General features: G+C 44.4%; 1 protein-coding gene across 3 annotated transcripts in view; it reads left to right on the top strand.

The window, feature by feature from the left end:
- Nucleotides 1–19786, top strand: part of raph1a (Ras association (RalGDS/AF-6) and pleckstrin homology domains 1a) — a 249705-nt gene extending 229919 nt beyond the window's left edge. For all 3 annotated transcript variants that reach the window (XM_067987976.1, XM_067987977.1, XM_067987978.1), the window contains one exon: nucleotides 9196–19786. In XM_067987976.1, the coding sequence (XP_067844077.1) occupies nucleotides 9196–11121 (1926 nt within the window). In that variant the 3' untranslated portion in view covers nucleotides 11122–19786. The remainder of the gene's footprint in view (nucleotides 1–9195) is intronic.
- Nucleotides 19787–20303: the final 517 nt, after the last annotated feature.

The following is a 20303-nucleotide window of genomic DNA, read 5'->3' on the forward strand; positions in this document are numbered from 1 at the left end:
ATTGATTTTGCAGTAAGTGGACTAACTCCCACCAAAGTTATAGTAAGTGAAAGATAACACAGCTAAAATATGCTGTACTAACATTCACTTATCAAAACATGTTTCATGCTCCCCTAACCATTACAAGATTTTTAGTGTGTATTTGGATGGTAGTGCTTATTTTCTGCTTAAATGTATCTCAGGTGCTGCTTATCTATCCAATTAACCCTGATCAGCTCATAATTTGAGAGGAATTGTTTGGTATAATCAGGAGTTCTGTTCACACTTTTGCAATGACCCAGTGAGAATTGAATGTCCTTTCTTATTTTATGTTGTGTTTTGCTGTGGCATGCAATCAGAGACTAGGAGATTGGGATGTGGAAAGGAAAATATGTTTAGAAGCATCTGTTTTTACCAAAATTGTATTTAAATGTTTATTTTGTGCTTTAGGGTTCACATTAGTCGTCAAGCTATTCCTAATATTTGAGTATTGTTACAGTGCCCCATTGTGGTGCCCTGTCTCAATGCCCCCTTGCCACATTGCAATATTTGTTACAGTGCAGCAGGCTTGACTTCCAAAAGGCATTTGACAAAGTTCCATGCAAAAGGCTGGCGGTTAAATTTAAATAGGGTGGGGATTCAGAATAAACCATGGGAATGGATAAGAAAGTAGCTAAAAGGTAGGAAGGATTTGATACTTGATAGAGGAATTGTTTCGGGTTGTGAGAAAGTCGAATGGAGGAACCCTGGGGATCAGTGTTGGGACTCATACTGTTGTTGTATTAGTGAATTGAATTCAGAATCTTGGTGCAAATGGCCAAATTCGCAGATGATACCAAACGATTGAATCCAAGGAGGCAGCTCAGAAACTACAAAATGAATTGGACAAAATGTTAGTGGGTATAACAATGACAGATGAAATTTAATATTAACAAGTGTAAAGTGGAGACACTCCATGAATTTTGAAATAGCTGGAAGAGCCCTCGGAGTCTTAGGAACAGGAGTCGGCCATTCAGCCTGTTCTGCCATTCAGTTCGATCATGGTTGATCTGTATCTTAACCCCATTTACCCGCCTTGGTTCCATATCCCTTAATACTCATGCCTAACAAAAATCTATCAATGTCAGTTTTGAAATTTTCAATTGGCCCCCAGCCTCAACAGCTTTTTGGAGGAGAGCGTTCCAGGTTTCCACTACCCTTTGTGTGAAGAAATGCTTCCTGACATCACCTAGCTGAATGGCCTAGCTCTAATTTTAAGATTATGTCCCCTTGTTCTGGAGTCACCCAACAGAGCAAATAGCTTATCTTTATCTACCCTATCATCTTAAACACCTCAATTAGATCACCCTTAATCTTCTATACTCAAGGGAATACAAGCCTAGTCTATGAACCTGTCCTGATAATTTAACCCTTTTAGCCCTGGTATCGTTCTGGCGAATCTGCGTTGCACCCCCTCCCTTGCCAGTATATCCTTCCTGAGGTGCAGTGCCCAGAATTGAACTCAGTACCACAGATGCGGTCTATGTAGAGCTTTATACAACAGTAGCATAATTTCCACCCCTTTGTATTCCAGCCTCCTTTGAGATGAAGGCTAATATTCCATTAGCCTTTAAATTATTTTTTGTACCTGCCCATTAGTTTTTAGTGATTTATGTACATGGACCCCTAAATCGCTCTGTTCGTCCACCATTTCTACCTTCTCACCATTTAAAAAATACGATGATCTATCTCTCTTAGGTCCAAAGTGGATGACCTCACACTTCCCCACATTGAACTCCATCTGCCACATTTTTGCGCACTCACTTAATCTATCTGTCCCTTTGCAACTTTCTGCTCCCATCTACGCTACTTATTGTGCTAACTTAGTGTCATCAGCAAACTTGGATATACAGCTTTCTATTCCTTCATTGAAGTAATTTATAAATATAGTGAAAAGCTGAGGCCCCAGTACAGATCGCTGGGGGACACCACTAGTCACATCCTGCCAATTGGAGTACATACCCATTATCCATGCTCTCTGTCTCCCAGCTCCTAACCAATTCTCTACCCATGTCAAAAGGTTGCCTCCAATTCAATGCACTTCCATTTTTCCTCACAGTCTCTTGTGTGAAACCTTAATGAATGCCTTCTGGAAGTCCATATAAATAACATCCATAGACGCTATGGAGTCACGTTAGTGACCTCCTCAAAAAAATTCAGCTATGTTAGTTAGACATGTCTTACCATTTTCAAATCCATGCTGGCTCTCCCTGATCAGTTCATGTTTGTCCAAGTCCTTAATAACAGATTCTAGTAACTTCCCACATCAGACATTAGAGTAATCGATCTATAATTTCCTGGTTTATCTCTCGCACCCCTCTTAAATAAAGCAGTGACTAGCAATTTTCTAATCCAAGAGGACAATTTTTGAATCAAGAGAAGTCAGTCTTAGTCGGCTCAACACTCAACATGTCCAACCAATGCAGAGCATCAGTCAACAAAGCCAGTAGAACATTGAACTATATCACCAAAACAGTGGAATATGAGTCAGAAGTCATGATCAAACTGTATAAGCTCTGGTGAGATACATAGAGTACTGAGCCCAGTCCTAATCACTGAGACACAAGGAGGTACTAGAGATGGGGAAAAAATAAAACGACTGATCCTCGATGTCAGAGGATCAAGTTATGAGGAAAGACTGGAGAAACTTGGGCTTGACAGTCTTGAAAGGAGGCATCTGAGCAGTGATCTTATCGAGTTATACGATGGTGAACAATATGGAGGAAGTCAATTCTGAACACTACTTCAAGCTGAACTGTAAGAGCAGAACAGGTAACACAAGCTCAAATTAATAAAAGGCAAATTTAGCACCGAGATCAGGAAACTCTTCACAGAGTGACCAGCACATGGGATGGGCTTCCAGATAGATGTCGTGGAAACAATATTAGTAGAATCTTTTAAGAAATGGTTGGATGCCATGATGTGGTATCCATCATGGCATCCAACCATTTGGATGGTGACCACCTTCATCTGTATTTAGCTTGGGATCTTAAAACTCTCAAAGCCAGACTTGGAGATCAGAATTGTCCTCGTCTTACTGTAGTTTAAAGATTAGAACAGGTTCTGTTTAGTATAAGAATTAATGTGGGACAAATTGGGAATCTTTTTTATGCAATTAATTGGCATTTAGAAATTATTCATCTCGTAGTTAAGTTTCTATCACTAATTTTGGTGCTCAATTCATGAGTCAGTTTTTAGATGAGGTGACTCGAAGATTGAAAGAATAATTGCAGTTCTTAGATCACACTTCATCCCTCTTGGTTTTTCTCTGTTAATCCTTTTGTTCCCCTCTTTGGGTGCACCACATACTTTTTCTGGGCAGCAAGGTGACATTCCTTTGGCTACTAGATGCACAAGAGTGCTGTGACTTGCCCTCACTTTCTCCTCTTTCCTAGCTCTCATTGGAAAGCAATGGGCCTGTGCTTTCCTCCTCCCCTGATGGGTTGAAAACCTCACAGGGATGCATGGCTCAGTGTTACAACATGTCGAAGCAATAAGCAACATGTGGAAGCAACGGTGAGAAAAGACATTTTGGCCAATTAAGCCTGTTCCATTTGGAATCAATGTGTGATCGTTCCCCATCACCACCATCATTTTAATATACATTAAAGAACACTCCCCACTCCACCCTCATTACCATCCCTAAATCTTAACCCCCTTCTGAACAGCTATCAATTCAAAGCTTAGCATTTTAGATGAAAATTCATTTTGTTGAGAAGTCAATGATTAGGGCCTGTGCTGCAGGATACCACCTATGGTGAAAAGAGAAGACAAAGTAAATGAAGAACTAGTGAGCCCAAAGTTTCAAAATCTGATGATTGTAAGAAGATGATAAGACTGAAGGAGGTGAGGAGTTCCACAGTTTGAGGAAGAATGATTGAGTAGGAGGTAGTACAGTCGAAACCTGTTAAAACTTGCATTTACATAACACCTGATCACATCTCCCTGAAATCCAAAAGCACTTCACATACATTGAATTATTTTGAAGTGTGGTAACTGTTATTTAGGCACATGCAGCAGTTGTGTTCCATACAACAAGATCCCACTAATAGCAATGTGATGAATGACTAGTGAATCTGTATTTTGGTAATGGTGATTGATGGAGGAATGTTGGACAAAACACTGGGCAAAACTCCCCGCTCTTTCAAGTAGTGACATGGGATCTGCAGTGTCAATCTGAGCCAGCGGAATAGACAGACAAGACCTAAGTGCAACATTTCGCACCCTCAGTGCTGTACTGGAGTATCAATCTAGAATATATGCTCAAATCCTGTAGTGGGGCTTGAATGTATGGTCTTCTCACTTAGATGAGAGTGCTGTCAAACTGACAGTGTAAAGCAGGGGCCTACTAACTCTTCCCTATTGCTATTGTGTGTGCCTTTTGTGCAAGTGTTTCTTGACATTTCTCCAGAGTCAGAGAATGGTGCAGAGCTTAGGGCTATGCTAACATTCCTAGCAGTAGTGAAAGCCCTCTTTGAAAGGTATCAGCCCCTTTTAATAGAAAGATTTCACTAAAGTGGGATAGCCCTGCCTGTACAGTGTCTTGCTTCTTCACATACAACAAAAAGAGAAGAGAAAAGAAAACTTTTAAATCCCACAGCTAGGTAGAATGTGAAGAGTAAGAGAGAGAAGCATACAAACAGCCAAGGGAAAAAAGAAAATAATGAGAGAACTGGGATGGGAGGGGGGGAAAGATGAGAGAGGATTGTAGAAGTTTGGAACTCTCTTCCGCAAACGGCAATTGATACTAGCTCAATTGCTAAATTTAAATCTGAGATAGATAGCTTTTTGGCAACCAAAGGTATTAAGGGATATGGGCCAACGGCAGGTATATGGAGTTAGATCACAGATCAGCCATGATCTTATCAAATGGCGGAGCAGGCACGAGGGGCTGAATGGCCTACTCCTGTTCTTATGTTCTTAATGCATTAATGCCACATGACCATTCCTTTGGCCTATATAATGGAGCTTGCCTCTTTCAGCAGTGTTTGTTTGGGAGCAAGTTGACAAGGCAAAGATGTGGTTCACAACTGACGTCTCACACCTGTGATTTGTGCGATGCAGTCAGCCTGTAAGTGGTCCCTTCCCTTGTGTTACATTTGTAAAAAGCTGTGCCTGGTGCAGAACTGAGTGACACAGACCAGAAAGGACATGGGTTGAACCCATGGGGTGACAGTAGAGGTGGAACAATTAGACTCAGCACCCCTTAGCTTAAGAGGAGAAAATTCAGCCTGTTCATTCAATCATATAGCACAGAAGGAGGCCATTCGGCCCATTATGCCTGTGTCAGCTCTCTGAAAGAGCTATCCAATTAGTCCTACTCCTTTGCTCTTTCCCCACAGCCCTGCACATTTTTCCTTTCTAAGTATATATCTACTTCCCTTTTGAAAGTTACTACTGAATCTGCTTCCACCACCTCTTCAGGCAATGCATTCCAGTTCATCATAACTTGCTGAGTTTTAAAAAAAATTCTCCTCATCTACCCCTGGCTTTTTTTTGCCAATTATCTTAAATCTGTATCCTCTGGTTACCAACCCTCCTGCCAGTGGAAACAGTTTTTCCCTATCTACTCTATTAAAACCCCTCATAATTGTGAACACCTCTATTAAATCTCCCCTTAACCTTCTTCGCTCTAAGGAGAACGATCCCAGCTTCTCTAGTCTCTCATCATTTCAGTAAATCTCCTCTGCACCTTCTTCAAGGCCTTGACATCCTTCCTAAAGTGTGGCACCCAGAATTGGACACAATACTGTAGCTGAGGTCTAACCAGTGATTTATAATGGTTTATTAAAGCTTTCTTTCTTTTATACTCTGCCTATATTTATAAAGCCAAGAACCCCCTGTGCTTTTAATAACAGTGTTACCAACTTGTCCTGCCAGCTTCAAAGATTTGTGTATGTGAATCCTAAAGTGTCTCTGTTCCTGCACCCCTTTTAAAATAGTACCATTTGGTTTATACTGCCTCTCCTCATTCTTTCTTCCAAAATGCATCACTTCGCACTTCTCTGCATTAAATTTCATCTGCCATGAGTCTGCCCATTTCACCAGTCTGTCTATGTCCTCCTGAAGTCTGCTACTATTCTCCTCGATAGTATACTCCTGTTCTCGATCATTGTCCAGGTGCTGGAAACTGCATGTGTGTGGATGTTGGGTGAGGACATAATATGGTTCCACTGTGATGCCCCCATGGTGGCCGAGCCTGTTCACACTCAAGCATGGGTGAGGTCAAGAAGGGCTGCTGGTGCCTGTGGAACCCATTCCCCAGGAACAGACAGCCTTGAGAGGAGGAGAGAAATAAATATACAATGAGAAATGGTCATTGAGCTGTTCCTTTCACAGACAATGTGCAATTCAGTGTCAGTAATTAATCCTTTTAACCTCCTGAAGAAAGGTTCTGTAAATTTCTCCCTGACCTTAAGGGTAAATCAGATAAAACTCCAGACTATCTAACTCGTACCTTCCATATACATCCCCAGCCGGTTGCCTTTCATGACACTTTTATGGTCTCAGTCACAGAGGAAGCAGCATGTTCCTCGCAGCTTTTGATCATTTCTGTCTGTATTTATCCTTCTGACCCTCAGCCCTGTTCCTAACCAAGTATATTCATCCAGTTCGTCTCGCAGTACACATAGCATTAGCTCCTTTATCTGGGAGTCTCTTCCACAGTGCTCTGAGGGAACTCCTTTAATCTTGCATCTTCTTTGGAACTGGTTAATTTTATACTCGCACTTATTTTCCATTTTTCTCAGCAGAGGAAATTATAGGTATTGAAGCGTGAACTGACCTGTGTTTGGTTTAGAAAATCGTTCCTTCACAAGCAGTTCTTTCTTTTCCTCCTTTTATATCAGGAGGCATTCCAGGTGATCTTGATCTCACCTGGTGCCACAGACAGGCACATGCTTGCCAGGGCTGCTCAATGCATCAACAACAACTTACATTTATATAGCGCCTTTAACGTAGTAAAACAAGGCGCTACACAGTAGCAATTATCAAACAAAATTTGATACCGAGCCAAATAAAGAGATAATTAGGACAGGTGACCAAAAGTCAAAGAGGTAGGTTTTAAGGAGCGTCTTAAATGGGGAGAGGCGGAGAGGTATAGGGAGGGAATTCTAGAGCTTAGGCAGCTGAAGGCACGTCTGCCTGGAGCGAAAGAAATCGGGGAATTGTAGTTTCCCCAATGAGATAAACTAACTCAACATAAACTGGGAATTAAGCCTGCGCCTATCCCAGCTGATGTTGGTCAGCTACTTGCTGCTTTAACCAGCGGCACCATTGAGGGAGCAGTGTGGATGTAATTGAACTTTTTAAATGCCATTAACAAGCTAACTAAATTTAAATTGCCTGAGGGCAGATCATCTGTCCTGTTCAATACAGACAAATTGTTCAGGGTATCTGAGTAATTAGCCCTTAACACCGCGCCATGTGAGGTACAATCTTGAATTGAGTGCAGGGTACAGTTTGGTTTGTCGTTTGTGGTGGAGGTGATTTGGAGTGGAACAATCTATTGCAGTATCAAATAGTATTGTAATTGACATAAGGAATTAATCCACTTTGGGGCGCGCTGCAGGGAACCCTGACAAAGCTTCATTGCAATCTTGCAAGTACGTTTGCAAAGTGCAGAGGCTTCACTTTTCCAACTTAGAAGTTTTGTTCACAAGACCACCATCTGGTGCGGGCTAGGTTAGACACTGGTGTCGCACCTCGGTTCAAACCCAGCCGTAACTAATGAGATGAGAGTCTCCATTCTCTGCTGGCTGTAAGGTACTGACATGAAATGAATTTGGGGCAGTCTCCATCTCGATCCCAGTGGGTGTCAGTAAGTGCATGTTGCAGTTCTGAAAGAATTGCAGTGGCAGCTGCTGTAATGGAGGTCAGGGGTCATTGCATTGCATCTACCACAGAAGGCTGTGGAGGCCAAGTCACAATATATTTAAGAAGGAGCTATATAGATTTCTAGACACAAAAGGCATCAAGGGGTATGGGGAGGGAGCGTGAATATGGTATTGAGATAGAGGATCAGCCATGATCATATTGAATGGTGGAGCCGGCTCAAAGGGCCGAATGGCCTACTCCTGCCCCTATTTTCTGTTTCTATGATGACCGATCCTTTATTTGAAGGGGGTACATTGCGTACGGTTGAATGTTACTAATCTGGGCACCTTCCTGGAAATTCAATTGCTGTTTCTCTGGCAGTTCATAACTGAATCTGTCCTGATTGGCCTCAGTCCTCTTTGGTCCAGTGTTTTAACTTCAAAACTATAGGCCTGCAGGAGCCCAGAGAATATCTAAATTTGGTGGTGAGGACAGAGGGTTGTGCGCAGAACTTTCCATGTGCCCATAGGCGAGCTTCTTTTTTTTTTACTTGTGAAGATTTTATTTTTATTTTTCCCAACTTCAAACTCCTGCCCCATTTGGGTTAGTGTTCTGTGAGCAACTGCCACCCTCTAGTAGCTCATCCAAGTAACCACTCTTCACGCAAGTCTGGCCAATGAGCATCGACAGGCTGCTGAACTGCAGGTGGTATCACAGCCTAACCTGAGCCCAGAGATGCCTTCGCCCAAGGCTCTTCAAGCTGAGTCGTTCAAGGCTGAGATAGATAGATTTTTGGACTCTCTGGCAATTAAGGAATATGGGGATTGGACGGGAAAATGAAGTTGAAGTCGAAGACCAGCCATGATCTTTTTGAATGGCGGAGCAGGCTCGAGGGGCCGTATGGCCTACTCCTCTTTCTTATGTTCTTATGTTCCTGTCAGGCATTACTGGATAGGAATCAGGAAAGGGCTTTTCTCCTCTGTAGTTCAAGGGCACTGAGACCAATTGTAGCGCCCTAACCCCGACTGTAGTTGAGATCAGCTACCTAAGCATGGAGCAGGAATTGCGTCAGTCTCTGTGGCTGAGCTGCCGACTGCTTTTGCTAACTGACCCAGAGAAGTAGAGAGATTCCACTGAAAGCATCTAACCAGCAGCAGAAACTAAGGAGGAGGAAAGGTAGAATGATCTTCCTTTTGTTGGAAGTTTGGGCCAATTCAGACAAATCCCAGTTGCTTTTAAGCAGAGCATCAGCGCTAATTTAAAACTCAAGTGGGGAAGGGGTTGATGTCCAAGGCAATAATCACTATGAACTGGTGTGCTCTGGAGAATTCTGGTAACATTCTATTTATTCTCTCTCTGCAGATCAGGACAGACTCTGTCAGATCCCACCCATCACCTGTACCAGCCGCTTCCCCTCAGACCAGGATCAACGTGCCTCATGTAGCACCACAACCCTCTCCTCCCCCACCACCTCCTCCCCCTCCCCCTCCCCCACCCGCTGCCCCCTTCATCAAATACAGCACTATCAGCAGACAGCAGTCAAGCAAACAGCTGGCTCCACCTTCCTTTGCACCCCAGCCCGTAGGCCAGCAGGCCGTCCCACCTTCTCCATCCTTGCAGCTTGTGAAGCCCCAGCTGCTGGTAATAAGTGATGGGCAGTGTGCTCCTCCACCAATCCTCTCATCCCCACTGCCCCCGCCACCTCCTCAAGCGGTCCCTGCTCCGTCTGCTTTTAAACCAGGACCACCCAGCCCTTCTCCCATGGTGCCTGCATTCACTCCCCCGCCTCCACCACAGAAGTTACAACAGCAAAACATTGCGTCACCTGCCCAGCAGCCCTTGACTCCTCCACCACCTCCTCCGCCACCTCCTCCTCCGCCACCTCTACTGCAGGGTGCTGTCACCAAAAAGGTAGCGACTCCATTCTGGGTCTCTCTAAACCACCCACCTCAAACAGCTCCCAAACCAGCAGTGCCTAATGTTGCTCAGATGGAACCCCCTCCACCACCACCCCCTCCACCTCCAGCGGTAAAACCACCCAAATTCTCAGTAGCACAGATCTCGCTACCGCCACCACCACCCTCTCTTCCTCCTGCTCATCCATCTGCACTGAAACAGGTGTCTGTTTCTTCAGACCAAATGCCCATCCCTCCACCGCCTGCGGTTTCCATAGTAAAACAGTCTATAAACCAGTTCCAGCCTCTGCCTGCGCCCTCAACTGCAAAGCCATCACCAGCCCCACTTCAGGCTCCTACATCTCCTCCAGCTGTGAAAGCAAAACCCAAATGGCAGCCTAACTCCCTCCCATCACCTGAGTTTCCCCCTCCACCTCCTGAAAGCGTCCTACCCCAACCTCCCACACCTAACCCCACCCCTCCTCCCACCCCAGTCAAATCAGCCTCTGTCAAAAAACCCCAGAAAACATCCAGCCCTGGTGGTAAGAAGCCACCTCCCACACCCCAGAGGCATTCCAGCATGAAAGGACCCAGCTGTGCAGATGCAAGGGAGTCCAGAAAACCTGTGGACACCCTCAGCAATAAGTTTGAACAATCAACAGTTCCTTCAGGATCTCCAGCACAGGATGTCATCGCCTCACCACCAGCTCCTTCAAAGCCTGGTAAATTAAATTTGGCTGCAGTTAACTTGATGTTCCCACCAGTAGGGCCACCGAGCAGAGGCCCAGGCGTTCCAGCTGTTTCGAAGGAGCCCGTGACCGAGTTTCCCTCGCCTCCTTCTGATTCAGACTTTCCACCCCCCCCTCCGGATCTGGATCTTTTACCCCCTCCTCCGTTGGAGATTGCAGCACCTGGTTTTTCCAATGCTGTCCCACTTAAGGTAGCAGTGGTGAATCCTCAGCCACAAACATGGTCCAAGTCTTCGATGAAGAAAGCGCCACCACCAGTACTTCCCAAAAGGAGCGACAGTACCCGCTTGACACAAGGGGAGTCTTCGGAACACCAGGCTCCTCCCATCTCTCCAGTGCCAGTGTCTCCTAAACCGGCCTTATCTGTGCAGCCTCATTTTCTGGCTGACCTCAATAGGACTCTGCAGAGAAAGTCCTTCACCCGACATGGCTCATTAGCCTCTGCACGTCTATCCAAAACAGAGCCCATCACCACCATGGATGACATGGCACTTCCTCCTCCTCCTCCTGAATTGCTGTTCGACCAGGAATCTACCGGCGCTTATGCATCTGGCAACATCTCGGGCTATGCAACGTTACGGCGTGGGCCACCTCCAGCCCCACCCAAACGGGGAGACAGCACCAAGTTGAGTAGAGACTGTTGATGAGCCAGCTGCCTCTGTGCTGTTTACATGCTGCTCCATATACTCATAGTCTGCAGTATTCAGAGTGATACATTAACTGCCTTTCTTAAAACTCTGGCTGCATACATCTTCCAACAAAGTTAGATCAGTTACTCAAAGTAGGATTGCTCGTCCTTGGATCAGTGGAGTGTTGTGTTTCACTTGTAAAGTCAAATTGCTCTACTTGTGTAAATATAGATGCTTTGATATATAATGGGATCTAGTGTTGGGATAGGGTACTGGGTTTTGTGATTCATCAGAAAGCTTCCCAGTTAGTACTAGGGGGGGTGGTAGGGGTGGGCCCAGAGGAAAGGAATGCTTTCCTCCCACTTAGTCACATTAAATGTCATGGTGATTCGATTTTGAAGAGTTCTGCCTTTGTCGTCATTGGAAGACTTCTTAATTGGCACCTTCCCACTGTAATAATTGGCAGGTTTTTTTTGTAGCAAGCTCAGATTTGAAGACTAAAAGTATCATCTGTATTAGTTGGGAAGGGAAAATATACCGAGCCAGGAGTGACTGTCGTTTCTCTCTGCTCTGTTGATTTTCAACATTTAAGTGTTCCATGTGGAAATAAATCCTACTATATACCAACTATTCTGAGCTTCTGAATTCCCACAGATGTTCTGACCACAGAGCAGAATAATGGAACGCTCCAATCTAAGCGTGTGGCAGTGCTGCTGGAAAGTATAGATTAGTCACCAGCTGGTTGGTGATTTAGGTCCAAGAGCAAAGCAGATTGAGACTTGTTCAACCATGATGGAATAGCAATTTCATTACAATTGTATTGGTCGACGTTTAACTGACAGAACGTTCTCCAGGCCAAAGCCTTGATTCAACTAAACCATTAAGCCAGACCAGACTTCCAGGGTGAGGCAAAGCAATCGATAAATTTATTTAGCTAAAATGTTTTAAATTTTTTTTACAAGTGAGTGCAGACTGATGAGTGGACCTGGAGTCTCGCTGTACAGGTCAGAGAATAAGACATCAGGACTGCAAACCTCACTACTTTTTACAGTAGTCTTATTTGTTTCCACTGATGGTATAGTTGGTAAAGCCAGTTTGCAGCTGAGCCCTATAGGCTAGACAGTCCCAGGTTCGATCTTTGCTTTCCGCCGAACTACTTGATCTCGGCCAGGCAGTACTTGGGGGATACAGTTGGTCTCGGTGCCCCTGGGCTAGGGAAATTCATTCTTGATCCAGATCCACTGACCTCTACTAGCAAGAAAACGTGTGCAAGTGAGTGCACAATTGGACTCTGTTGTGAAGCCCCCTGGTCAAGTCCCTTCCCGCCGTTTACTGAAGGATAGCAACTTGGAAAAGTAGCATATGGAACCCAGGTGCTGTGGAACTGTATCCAACACGACTTAGCACCTTGAGAGGAGGGGAGAGTAAGGGGCGAGGGATGAGGCAGAGAAGAAATTGCCTTGTACATTTAAGGAAAATGGGATCTAATGTCAGGATTGAGTCAGACAGCATTTTTTTTCCAGACTTGCTAGCCAAATGAACCATCTGGAGATGTCAGCTAGTTCAAAGAGTCAAAAACCAAAAGGAAACCTAACTTTAAAAAAAAATGGAGCTCTGATTATCACAATACTGGTCTACTGCCGAATGAAAAACCACTCAAAGATACCTGGATCCAGGTAGACAGCACAGCAGTGTTCTGGAAATGAATTGTCCAACTTGACCCAAATTGTTCACCAAAACTCTTTTGCCATTTGATGCTGCAGACCTCATTGAAATAATTTTCCATTTTTTTTAGGCAGGTTTCAGCCCTCAGCATGGGAACCTAGTTGCTCTGAAATGTGTAGGAATGTAAGGCTGAAGAAATGACCTGCAAAATAAGCAAGCACATGACCATCCTGGCAGGATGTTTGCCATCAGTATTCGTATCAGGTTACAGGTACCAAAGTGGTGGTCAGCAGTCAACATATTCGTATTTAAAAGATCATTTCAGTGTGTGATCATTTGCTTTTTATCACGAAGAACAGTGTTACTAAGGAAAGTCAAACTTCAGCCAAAGGACTTTAACATGATATTTAGTTCATCACTTTAAATTTCATAGAATCTTACAGCACACATTCGGTCCATCGTGCCAGCTCTTTGAAAGAGCTATCAATTAGTCCCACTCCCCTGCTCTTTCCCTATAGCCCTGCGATTTTTTTTTTCCATTTCAAGTATTTATCCAAATGCCTTTTGAAAGTTACTATTGAATCTGCTTCCACCACCCTTTCAGGCAGTGCATTCCAGATCACAACAACTCGCCCTCTGGTTCTTTTGCCAATTATCTTAAATCTGTGTCCTCTGGTTACTGACCCTCCTGCTAGTGGAAACAGTTTCTCTCTATATACTCTATCAAAACCCTTCATATTTTGAATGCCTCCATTAAATCTCCCCTTAACCTTCTCTGCTCTAAAGAGAACAATCCCAGCTTCTCTAGTCTCTCCAAATAACTGAAGTCCCTCATCCCTGGCCCCTTCTCCCACCACTGGTGACAGACCTGTACCCACCAATGTTATACAGTGACAGACCAGTACCCACCAGTACTGTATCTCAATGTTATACAGTGACAGACTGTACACACCAATACTGTACCCCAGTGTTAAACAGTGACAGGCCTGTACTCCAGTTTTATACACCTTAAAATGCTCTCTACTGACACAGCCAAGTTTTGGAAAGGTACATTCTGGAATTATATTGATGTTTAGTTTTTACAATTGAAGCAGACATGGTGTGAAAGTTTCACATCCACCATTATACTGCACTGAATCCCAGTGAGGCAATTGTATTGCCATACACTACAGCACACCCTGTGTATGTACATAGTATTCCCATTCACTACAGCACACCCTGTGTACGTACATAGTACTCCCATTCACTACAGCCCATACCACGTACATAGTATTCCCATACACTACAGCACACCCTGTGTACGTACATAGTATTCCCATTCACTACAGCACACACCACGTTCATAGTATTCCCATACACTACAGCACACCCTGTGTACGTACATAGTATTCCCATACACTACAGCACACACCACGTTCATAGTATTCCCATACACTACAGCACACCCTGTGTACGTACATAGTATTCCCATTCACTACAGCACACCCCATGTATATACAGAGTATTCCCATTCACTGCAGCACACCCCATGTATATACAGAGTATCCCCATTCACTGCAGCACACCATGTGTACATATGTATCAAGTAGATTTTAGTGCCCTATTTATACTTGGTCTGTGCACATTGCATGGGGCTAACCTGAGCTGAATCCAGTTTTATTCCTGTGTTTGCGCATGTCTCTCTGTCCCAGTCTTTCCCTCAGTTCGTGTATGATCCAGGATTGAACGACCAGTCTCCTGCTATGCTGGGTGTTTATAATCAATTTAAAAAGCAATGATACTAGGCCTGTCACCCAGGAGCTCTTAGTAGAGAAACAATCATGGAAAATAGTTTTTGCTGAGTGCCACAAATCATGATGTGTAGTTTTGTTAAACGTGGCTGGGAGATTCCTGTAATATGTGAATCCCATTTACCCTCTTATGGACTCACTGGCATCTTGTGCGACGGGAATTGTGGCCCAATTCATAATATTTCTTCTTTACTTCTGAGTTATCTATTTTTCCTTAACAGTGGAAGGATCATATCCCAGATTAAATTGCCAGGTATCTTTGATCTGTTCAAAGTGAAGTATGACTTACTACCTATCATACACTCCACTTTGTGAATGATGAAACTTTTAGATAGACACCCAAGTGGGAGGGGAGTTGAAAAAGAAAATTGTGTTCCATTTTATTGACCCAAAAGAAGAAGTTGCATTAAAGTGGGCAGACTGAGAAAATACGTACCAACAGAACAGATAACGCAGCCTATTTAATAGTGAGGTCTGGAAGAATGGTGTGTTGGAGGGAGGAGAGTTCCGAGCCCTGATCAAGAAATAATGTGACTTTCAGATGGTCATTGAATGATACTGGACTGTTAATTGGTATCAGTTTGTAGCACTCAGTGGGGTAAGAAAGAAGGGGAATTATAGACCTCAGGAAGTTCCAAACACTTCAAAGGTAATTCATTGGCTGTGAAGTACAGAGTCTGTTGTTTTGTTGGGAAGCGCAGCTGGCAATTTACTCAGCAAGGTCCCACAAATGGCAGTGAGATAAATGCCCAGATAATCTGTTTGTGATGTTGGTTGAGGGATACATATTGGCCAGGACACTGGGAGAACTCCCCTGCTCTTCTTCGAATAGTGCCATGGGATCTTTTACATCCACCTGACAGGGCAGATGGGGCCACAGTTTAAAGTCTCATCCAAAAGACGACAGTGCAGCACTCCCTCAGTACTGTACTGGAGTGTCATTCCAGATTATGCGCTGAAATCCTGGCCCTGGGCTTGAACCCACGACCTTCTGACTCAGAGGGTAGTGGGTCGGCCAGTCCCCCTACTGGATAGGACAGTTGCCCTATCCAATGGGGTTTCATGGTAACCGGTGAGATTGTCAGAGAGCAGGAATCTTCCAGTCTGGCAGCAGGGAGGAGTCACCTTTTTAGGTAAGGAGTTAAACAGATGGGGTGTCTGGCAGCCAGTGTGGCATAATTGCAACTAGCCTACCTGTCACTCTGGAAATGCGATGATGGGCCAAATTGGTCCTTCATATCAGGAACCAGAAAGGATACAGGTGTCTATGTGAGAACAGGCCAACAATCCCTGCCCCAGTAGGGAGTGCCTAATACACTTACTGGGTAAATATGGAGTAACACTTTCTCCCATGAGTGTTTCTTTGAGGGATGAGTGATTTAAAATGTGCAATTATCTCACCACATGTGGAGTGTTATTGCCATAAATCCCTGTCATCTCTCAGTCCCCTTCTAGCTTGCAGATCGAAAGCCACCCAGATTGAGTGTCCCACACCTGAAAGGACGGGAAAGGAACTTGAATACATTTTAAACAAATTTTCCCAGAAAGGCACTGTCGATCTGGCCTAAGGGAATTTAAACTTTATTCTGGCTGCTCTGGTGTAATGGTGAAGAAATGGGGAATCCACAGCCAGTCTGAACATTTTGAGCTGTGGTATGAGTGAAGTGTGGAGAGCAAATGGGCAGTGTCTACTGACTTGTTTCATCACAGTATGGGTGGGGGGGGGGTGTAGGGAGTAAAAGATGACAAGGCTATAGATTGGTGATTGATTGATTAGATTCTGATGAGTCACAGAATACTGGCATGGAATTCTGGCATCTTTGCACAAATTTGCAAACTTGTTGATTCTTTCCAACCATGCAGATGATATCGATTTCTATTTCTATTCCAGTCACACCTGACCTTTGTTAAAAAGGGGAAGTGCAGTTTCACCGATTAATTTTGCCTTGTTCTTGATCTTGGTGTCTTTAACTTTTTTTAAATTGCCTTTTTTAATTATAAAACTACATCTTCGAATTTCTGGAGTTGGCCCCTGCTGCCCCTGTTTAATTAACTGACGTTGTGGGGAAGTGAGTGTGAGGCTTTTGTTGTGACACACTCCAGTTCTGCTGGTAATAGTCTGTCTCTGGCACTCTTTTAAAAACTTTGACAAGCTGACTGAGCAGACATTGCATGGAAACGTAAACATCCCATAATAGCTGCTGCTACCATGAGAGCAGCAGGAGCCATCTTCAGATGTAAAATCATTGATTTTCAGAAGGTAAGTATTTTTAAAGGCACGTTGGCGAATGATCAGGAGACATTGATGTGGGAAAGTGCTCGTTTCCTATACTTCATTGGGAGAGTCGGGAGCGAGAGTTGCGTACAATCTCCAAAACACCAAGCTCTGGATGACCTGGCTCCCACTGCACAACAGATGCTGAGAGTTTTCATCTTAGTTTATTGATCCAAGTTGGAATCTAATCCTGCTGCTTTGGTCGTTGACCTTTGTCCTATATTTTCATTTGAGATTATTTAAAAACAAAATTCTGTTGTTAGACCCCAAGTAACATCAAATGACAGCTAGACTTTCTACTGAAAAATACACTTTTTGGGTTATAATGCCCCTGTATAAATCAGACCTTGTCCTTCCCTTCTCTATACTACCATAGCTGTGACAGCGATCTGAAAGAGATCTCATTCTACCTTTGAGACAGATAGTAGATGATATGCCCAAGCTCTAGAATCAGTGTGGTGCAGTTAGTCAAAGGCCTCTTACCTGCAGCCGCAACCTGCCGTTTATTTTATTATTCTCGGTATGTGGGCATCGCTGGCATGGCCGGCATTTATTGCCCATCCCTTGTTGCCCTTGAGAAGGTGGTGGGGGGGCCTTCTTCATGAACCACTGCAGTCCGTGTGATGAAGGTGCTTTCACAGTGCTGTTAGGTAGGGAGTTCCAGGATTTTGACCCAGCTACAATGAAGGAACAGCAAAATACGTCCAAGCCGGGATGATGTGTAACTTGGAGGGGAACTTGGAGGTGGTGGTGTTCCCATGCATCTGCTGCCCTTCTAGATGGTAACGGTTGCAGGTTTAGGCGGTGCTGTTGAAGCCTTGGTGAGTTGCTGCAGTGCATCCTGTAGATAGTACACATTGAAGCCACTGTGTGCCGGAGGTGAAGGGAGTTGATGTTTAAGCTGATGGATGTGTGCCAATCATTCAGACTGCTTTGGCCTGGATGGTGTTCAGCTTCTTAAGTGTTGGGAGCTGCACCCATGAGGGTTCAGACCTGGACTTGTAATCACAGACCTCTTGTAGTCAGGCAAAGGCAGCTTGTGTGAACAAGTGCAGTGTTTTCAATGGTGTGACTTTGTTGATACCCAGTTTTCATTCTCTGTGTTGTAGGTGGCTGCTCCCTATGATAAATCCTCCCCCCAGCACTCCCTTTGGGAGTCATGTGAATGGATGTTGCAGTCGCAGACTTTACAGTGTTTTTATTATTGATGCTGGGGCAGCACTGAAGTAGAGACCCATGCGTGCCATTCCTTCTCTTTTGCAGGGAACCCCATCTTCCTCTGCTTCTGAACAGCCGCCCTGGATAGTGTCAGAGGTGGGGAATTTGTCTGCTTTCTGCTATTGCATAGTCAGTGTAAAAACACCTTTCTATAAAGGGCGATGTTACTGAGGGAGCTTTAAGCAATGTGTGCTATTGGAGCAGATATCTCTGAGTGAATGGGGCAGAAAGTATTTACAGATTGTACAGGAAGTTAGTAAAACTGCTGTGAGTGTAACATGAATTTAAAGGTCCTGGTATGTTTTCTCCATGTCTGAATTGGGTTTTCATTTATTGATTTCCATCACATCAAAATGTAGTAGCATTGAGGATCTTTCACCAAGGCCTCGTGGGCCAACTGGCCTTTCTCAATCTGGACTGCTTTTTGAAGTTAGTGCTAGGGCGGGGGTGGGTTTGGGGTTGGAGGAGGGAACAGGGGGTCAAGATGGGAGAGGAGAAAGAGATTGTACCAAAGAAAAAAAACATGATTTATTTTTAGCCAAAGAATCAGTTGTAGATACTGAAATTATAAATGGTGCACTGGTATTGGGCTGGAAGAGGGAGCTCACAGGCAGATTCTCAGTGCTGGGCACACTACGCTGGTTTATCAGCAGCATAACAGTGAAACAGAGAGAGAGAATCCTGACATAGCTGAGGTACTGTTTCCAGTCATTGCTTGGGGCAGGGTGGTATTGTGCTGTTTGTCATCATTTCCTGATCTCTCACTGCACATTTCCATCTAGTCCGGGTGTCTTGTCCTCACATTGGGTTAAGATTCAGTAGCGATCACAGGCTGCTCAGTTATTTGAGAGTGCAGCTCAGTTTTCTAATGGGGACTGGGACAATCGTTCTGCTGGTGTCCCCACTTTGGTAATCAGGAACCATACAGGCCATCCTTTCAACTGCGGGGCGTGAGCTGCAGGTCTGTCAAGGACCAGTGTGACTGGTGCTGCTGCATATCTGTTGGAAGCCGTGAAGCCTCTTTGCGTTATGTGGTTCAGATATAATTCTCACTCTAAGAATCCAATCCGAACATTCTTAACACTGGGTTTAGTCCTGTATCACCTGTTGCATCATTGTGTAGCACCACGGGTGGTGTGGGGGTGGTGGTGGTTATGGGCATAAGAGGACCCAGATATATGTAATTCACTGCTAAATCTCATAAGACGTGGGCTGAGCTCCTTGCTGGTGTCTGTATAGTTCTTGGAGACCTGGAATGTCTTGCCTTAACGTGAAGTGTCAGCCTGTAACCTGTTTGGAGGTGGCTAAAAATATCGCGGCCATTCCCAACCTGTCATGATCAGTTTAAAGCCATGTTCCTGTTGTTTTGTTTCAGTATGGGTTGCTGATTTTGCTGTAAAGTTGTTTTCGAGCGCTGCTGGTTAAATGCAGGGACTGTTGGCTCCCTCTCTGACTAAAACAAAATGCCGTAGCATGCGGTTAAAGGCCATCCTCACACCCCTGCTCTGGGGAGTGGCTGGCTTCAATAAGGGAAAGATCACCGTCAAAGTCAGAGAGTAATATTGTATATAATTTCCACCCCTCCCCCTGTGTTCACTCTAAGAGAAGAACATATGCAAGTTCCTTTTTTTAAAAAAAAATGTAAACTCTGAAATGTATTAATACTGGAGACTGTAATTAATGCATGGTGAACTTATAACAGTTTTTATGACAATAAATTGATTTCAAGTTATGTGTCGATCTCTTGTTCTATGTAATCTCAGTCAGACTAACATACTGGACACCTGCCTGGTGTGTCCTGTGTGGAGTTTCCAGCCGGACTTGCTGGATCACTGAGAAGTGGTAATCCTGACTCACTTTACCAAGCCCTGGTTGAGAGGTAATGCTGCAGAGTTGATGCATTGGAAAGGAAGTGCCCCCCGCGCCCCCCACCATTCTATAATACTCCATACATCAAACGCTCGTTGACTGGGCTCCATTGGAGAGGCCTTGTAACTGCATTTAGAACAAGTTAATGGCAGTAACTGAACCACTACATTACCGTACTCAAATATATATAAACCACCCCCCCCCCCCCCAACCAATAACATGGCCTGCGGATGCTCAGTGTTTAGGTGCACACATGAAGAATGGGCACTTGAACCGTATCCTAGGAGCTGGCACCTTCAGGAGAGGAGGAACAGAGAGAAGTGGAGGAATAAAAATGTTTTTAAATGTAAGTATGGCACCTTTCATGCTCTTGGGATCAC

This window comes from Heptranchias perlo, chromosome 7 (genome assembly GCF_035084215.1).
Source record: "Heptranchias perlo isolate sHepPer1 chromosome 7, sHepPer1.hap1, whole genome shotgun sequence".
NCBI classification, from domain to species: domain Eukaryota; kingdom Metazoa; phylum Chordata; class Chondrichthyes; order Hexanchiformes; family Hexanchidae; genus Heptranchias; species Heptranchias perlo.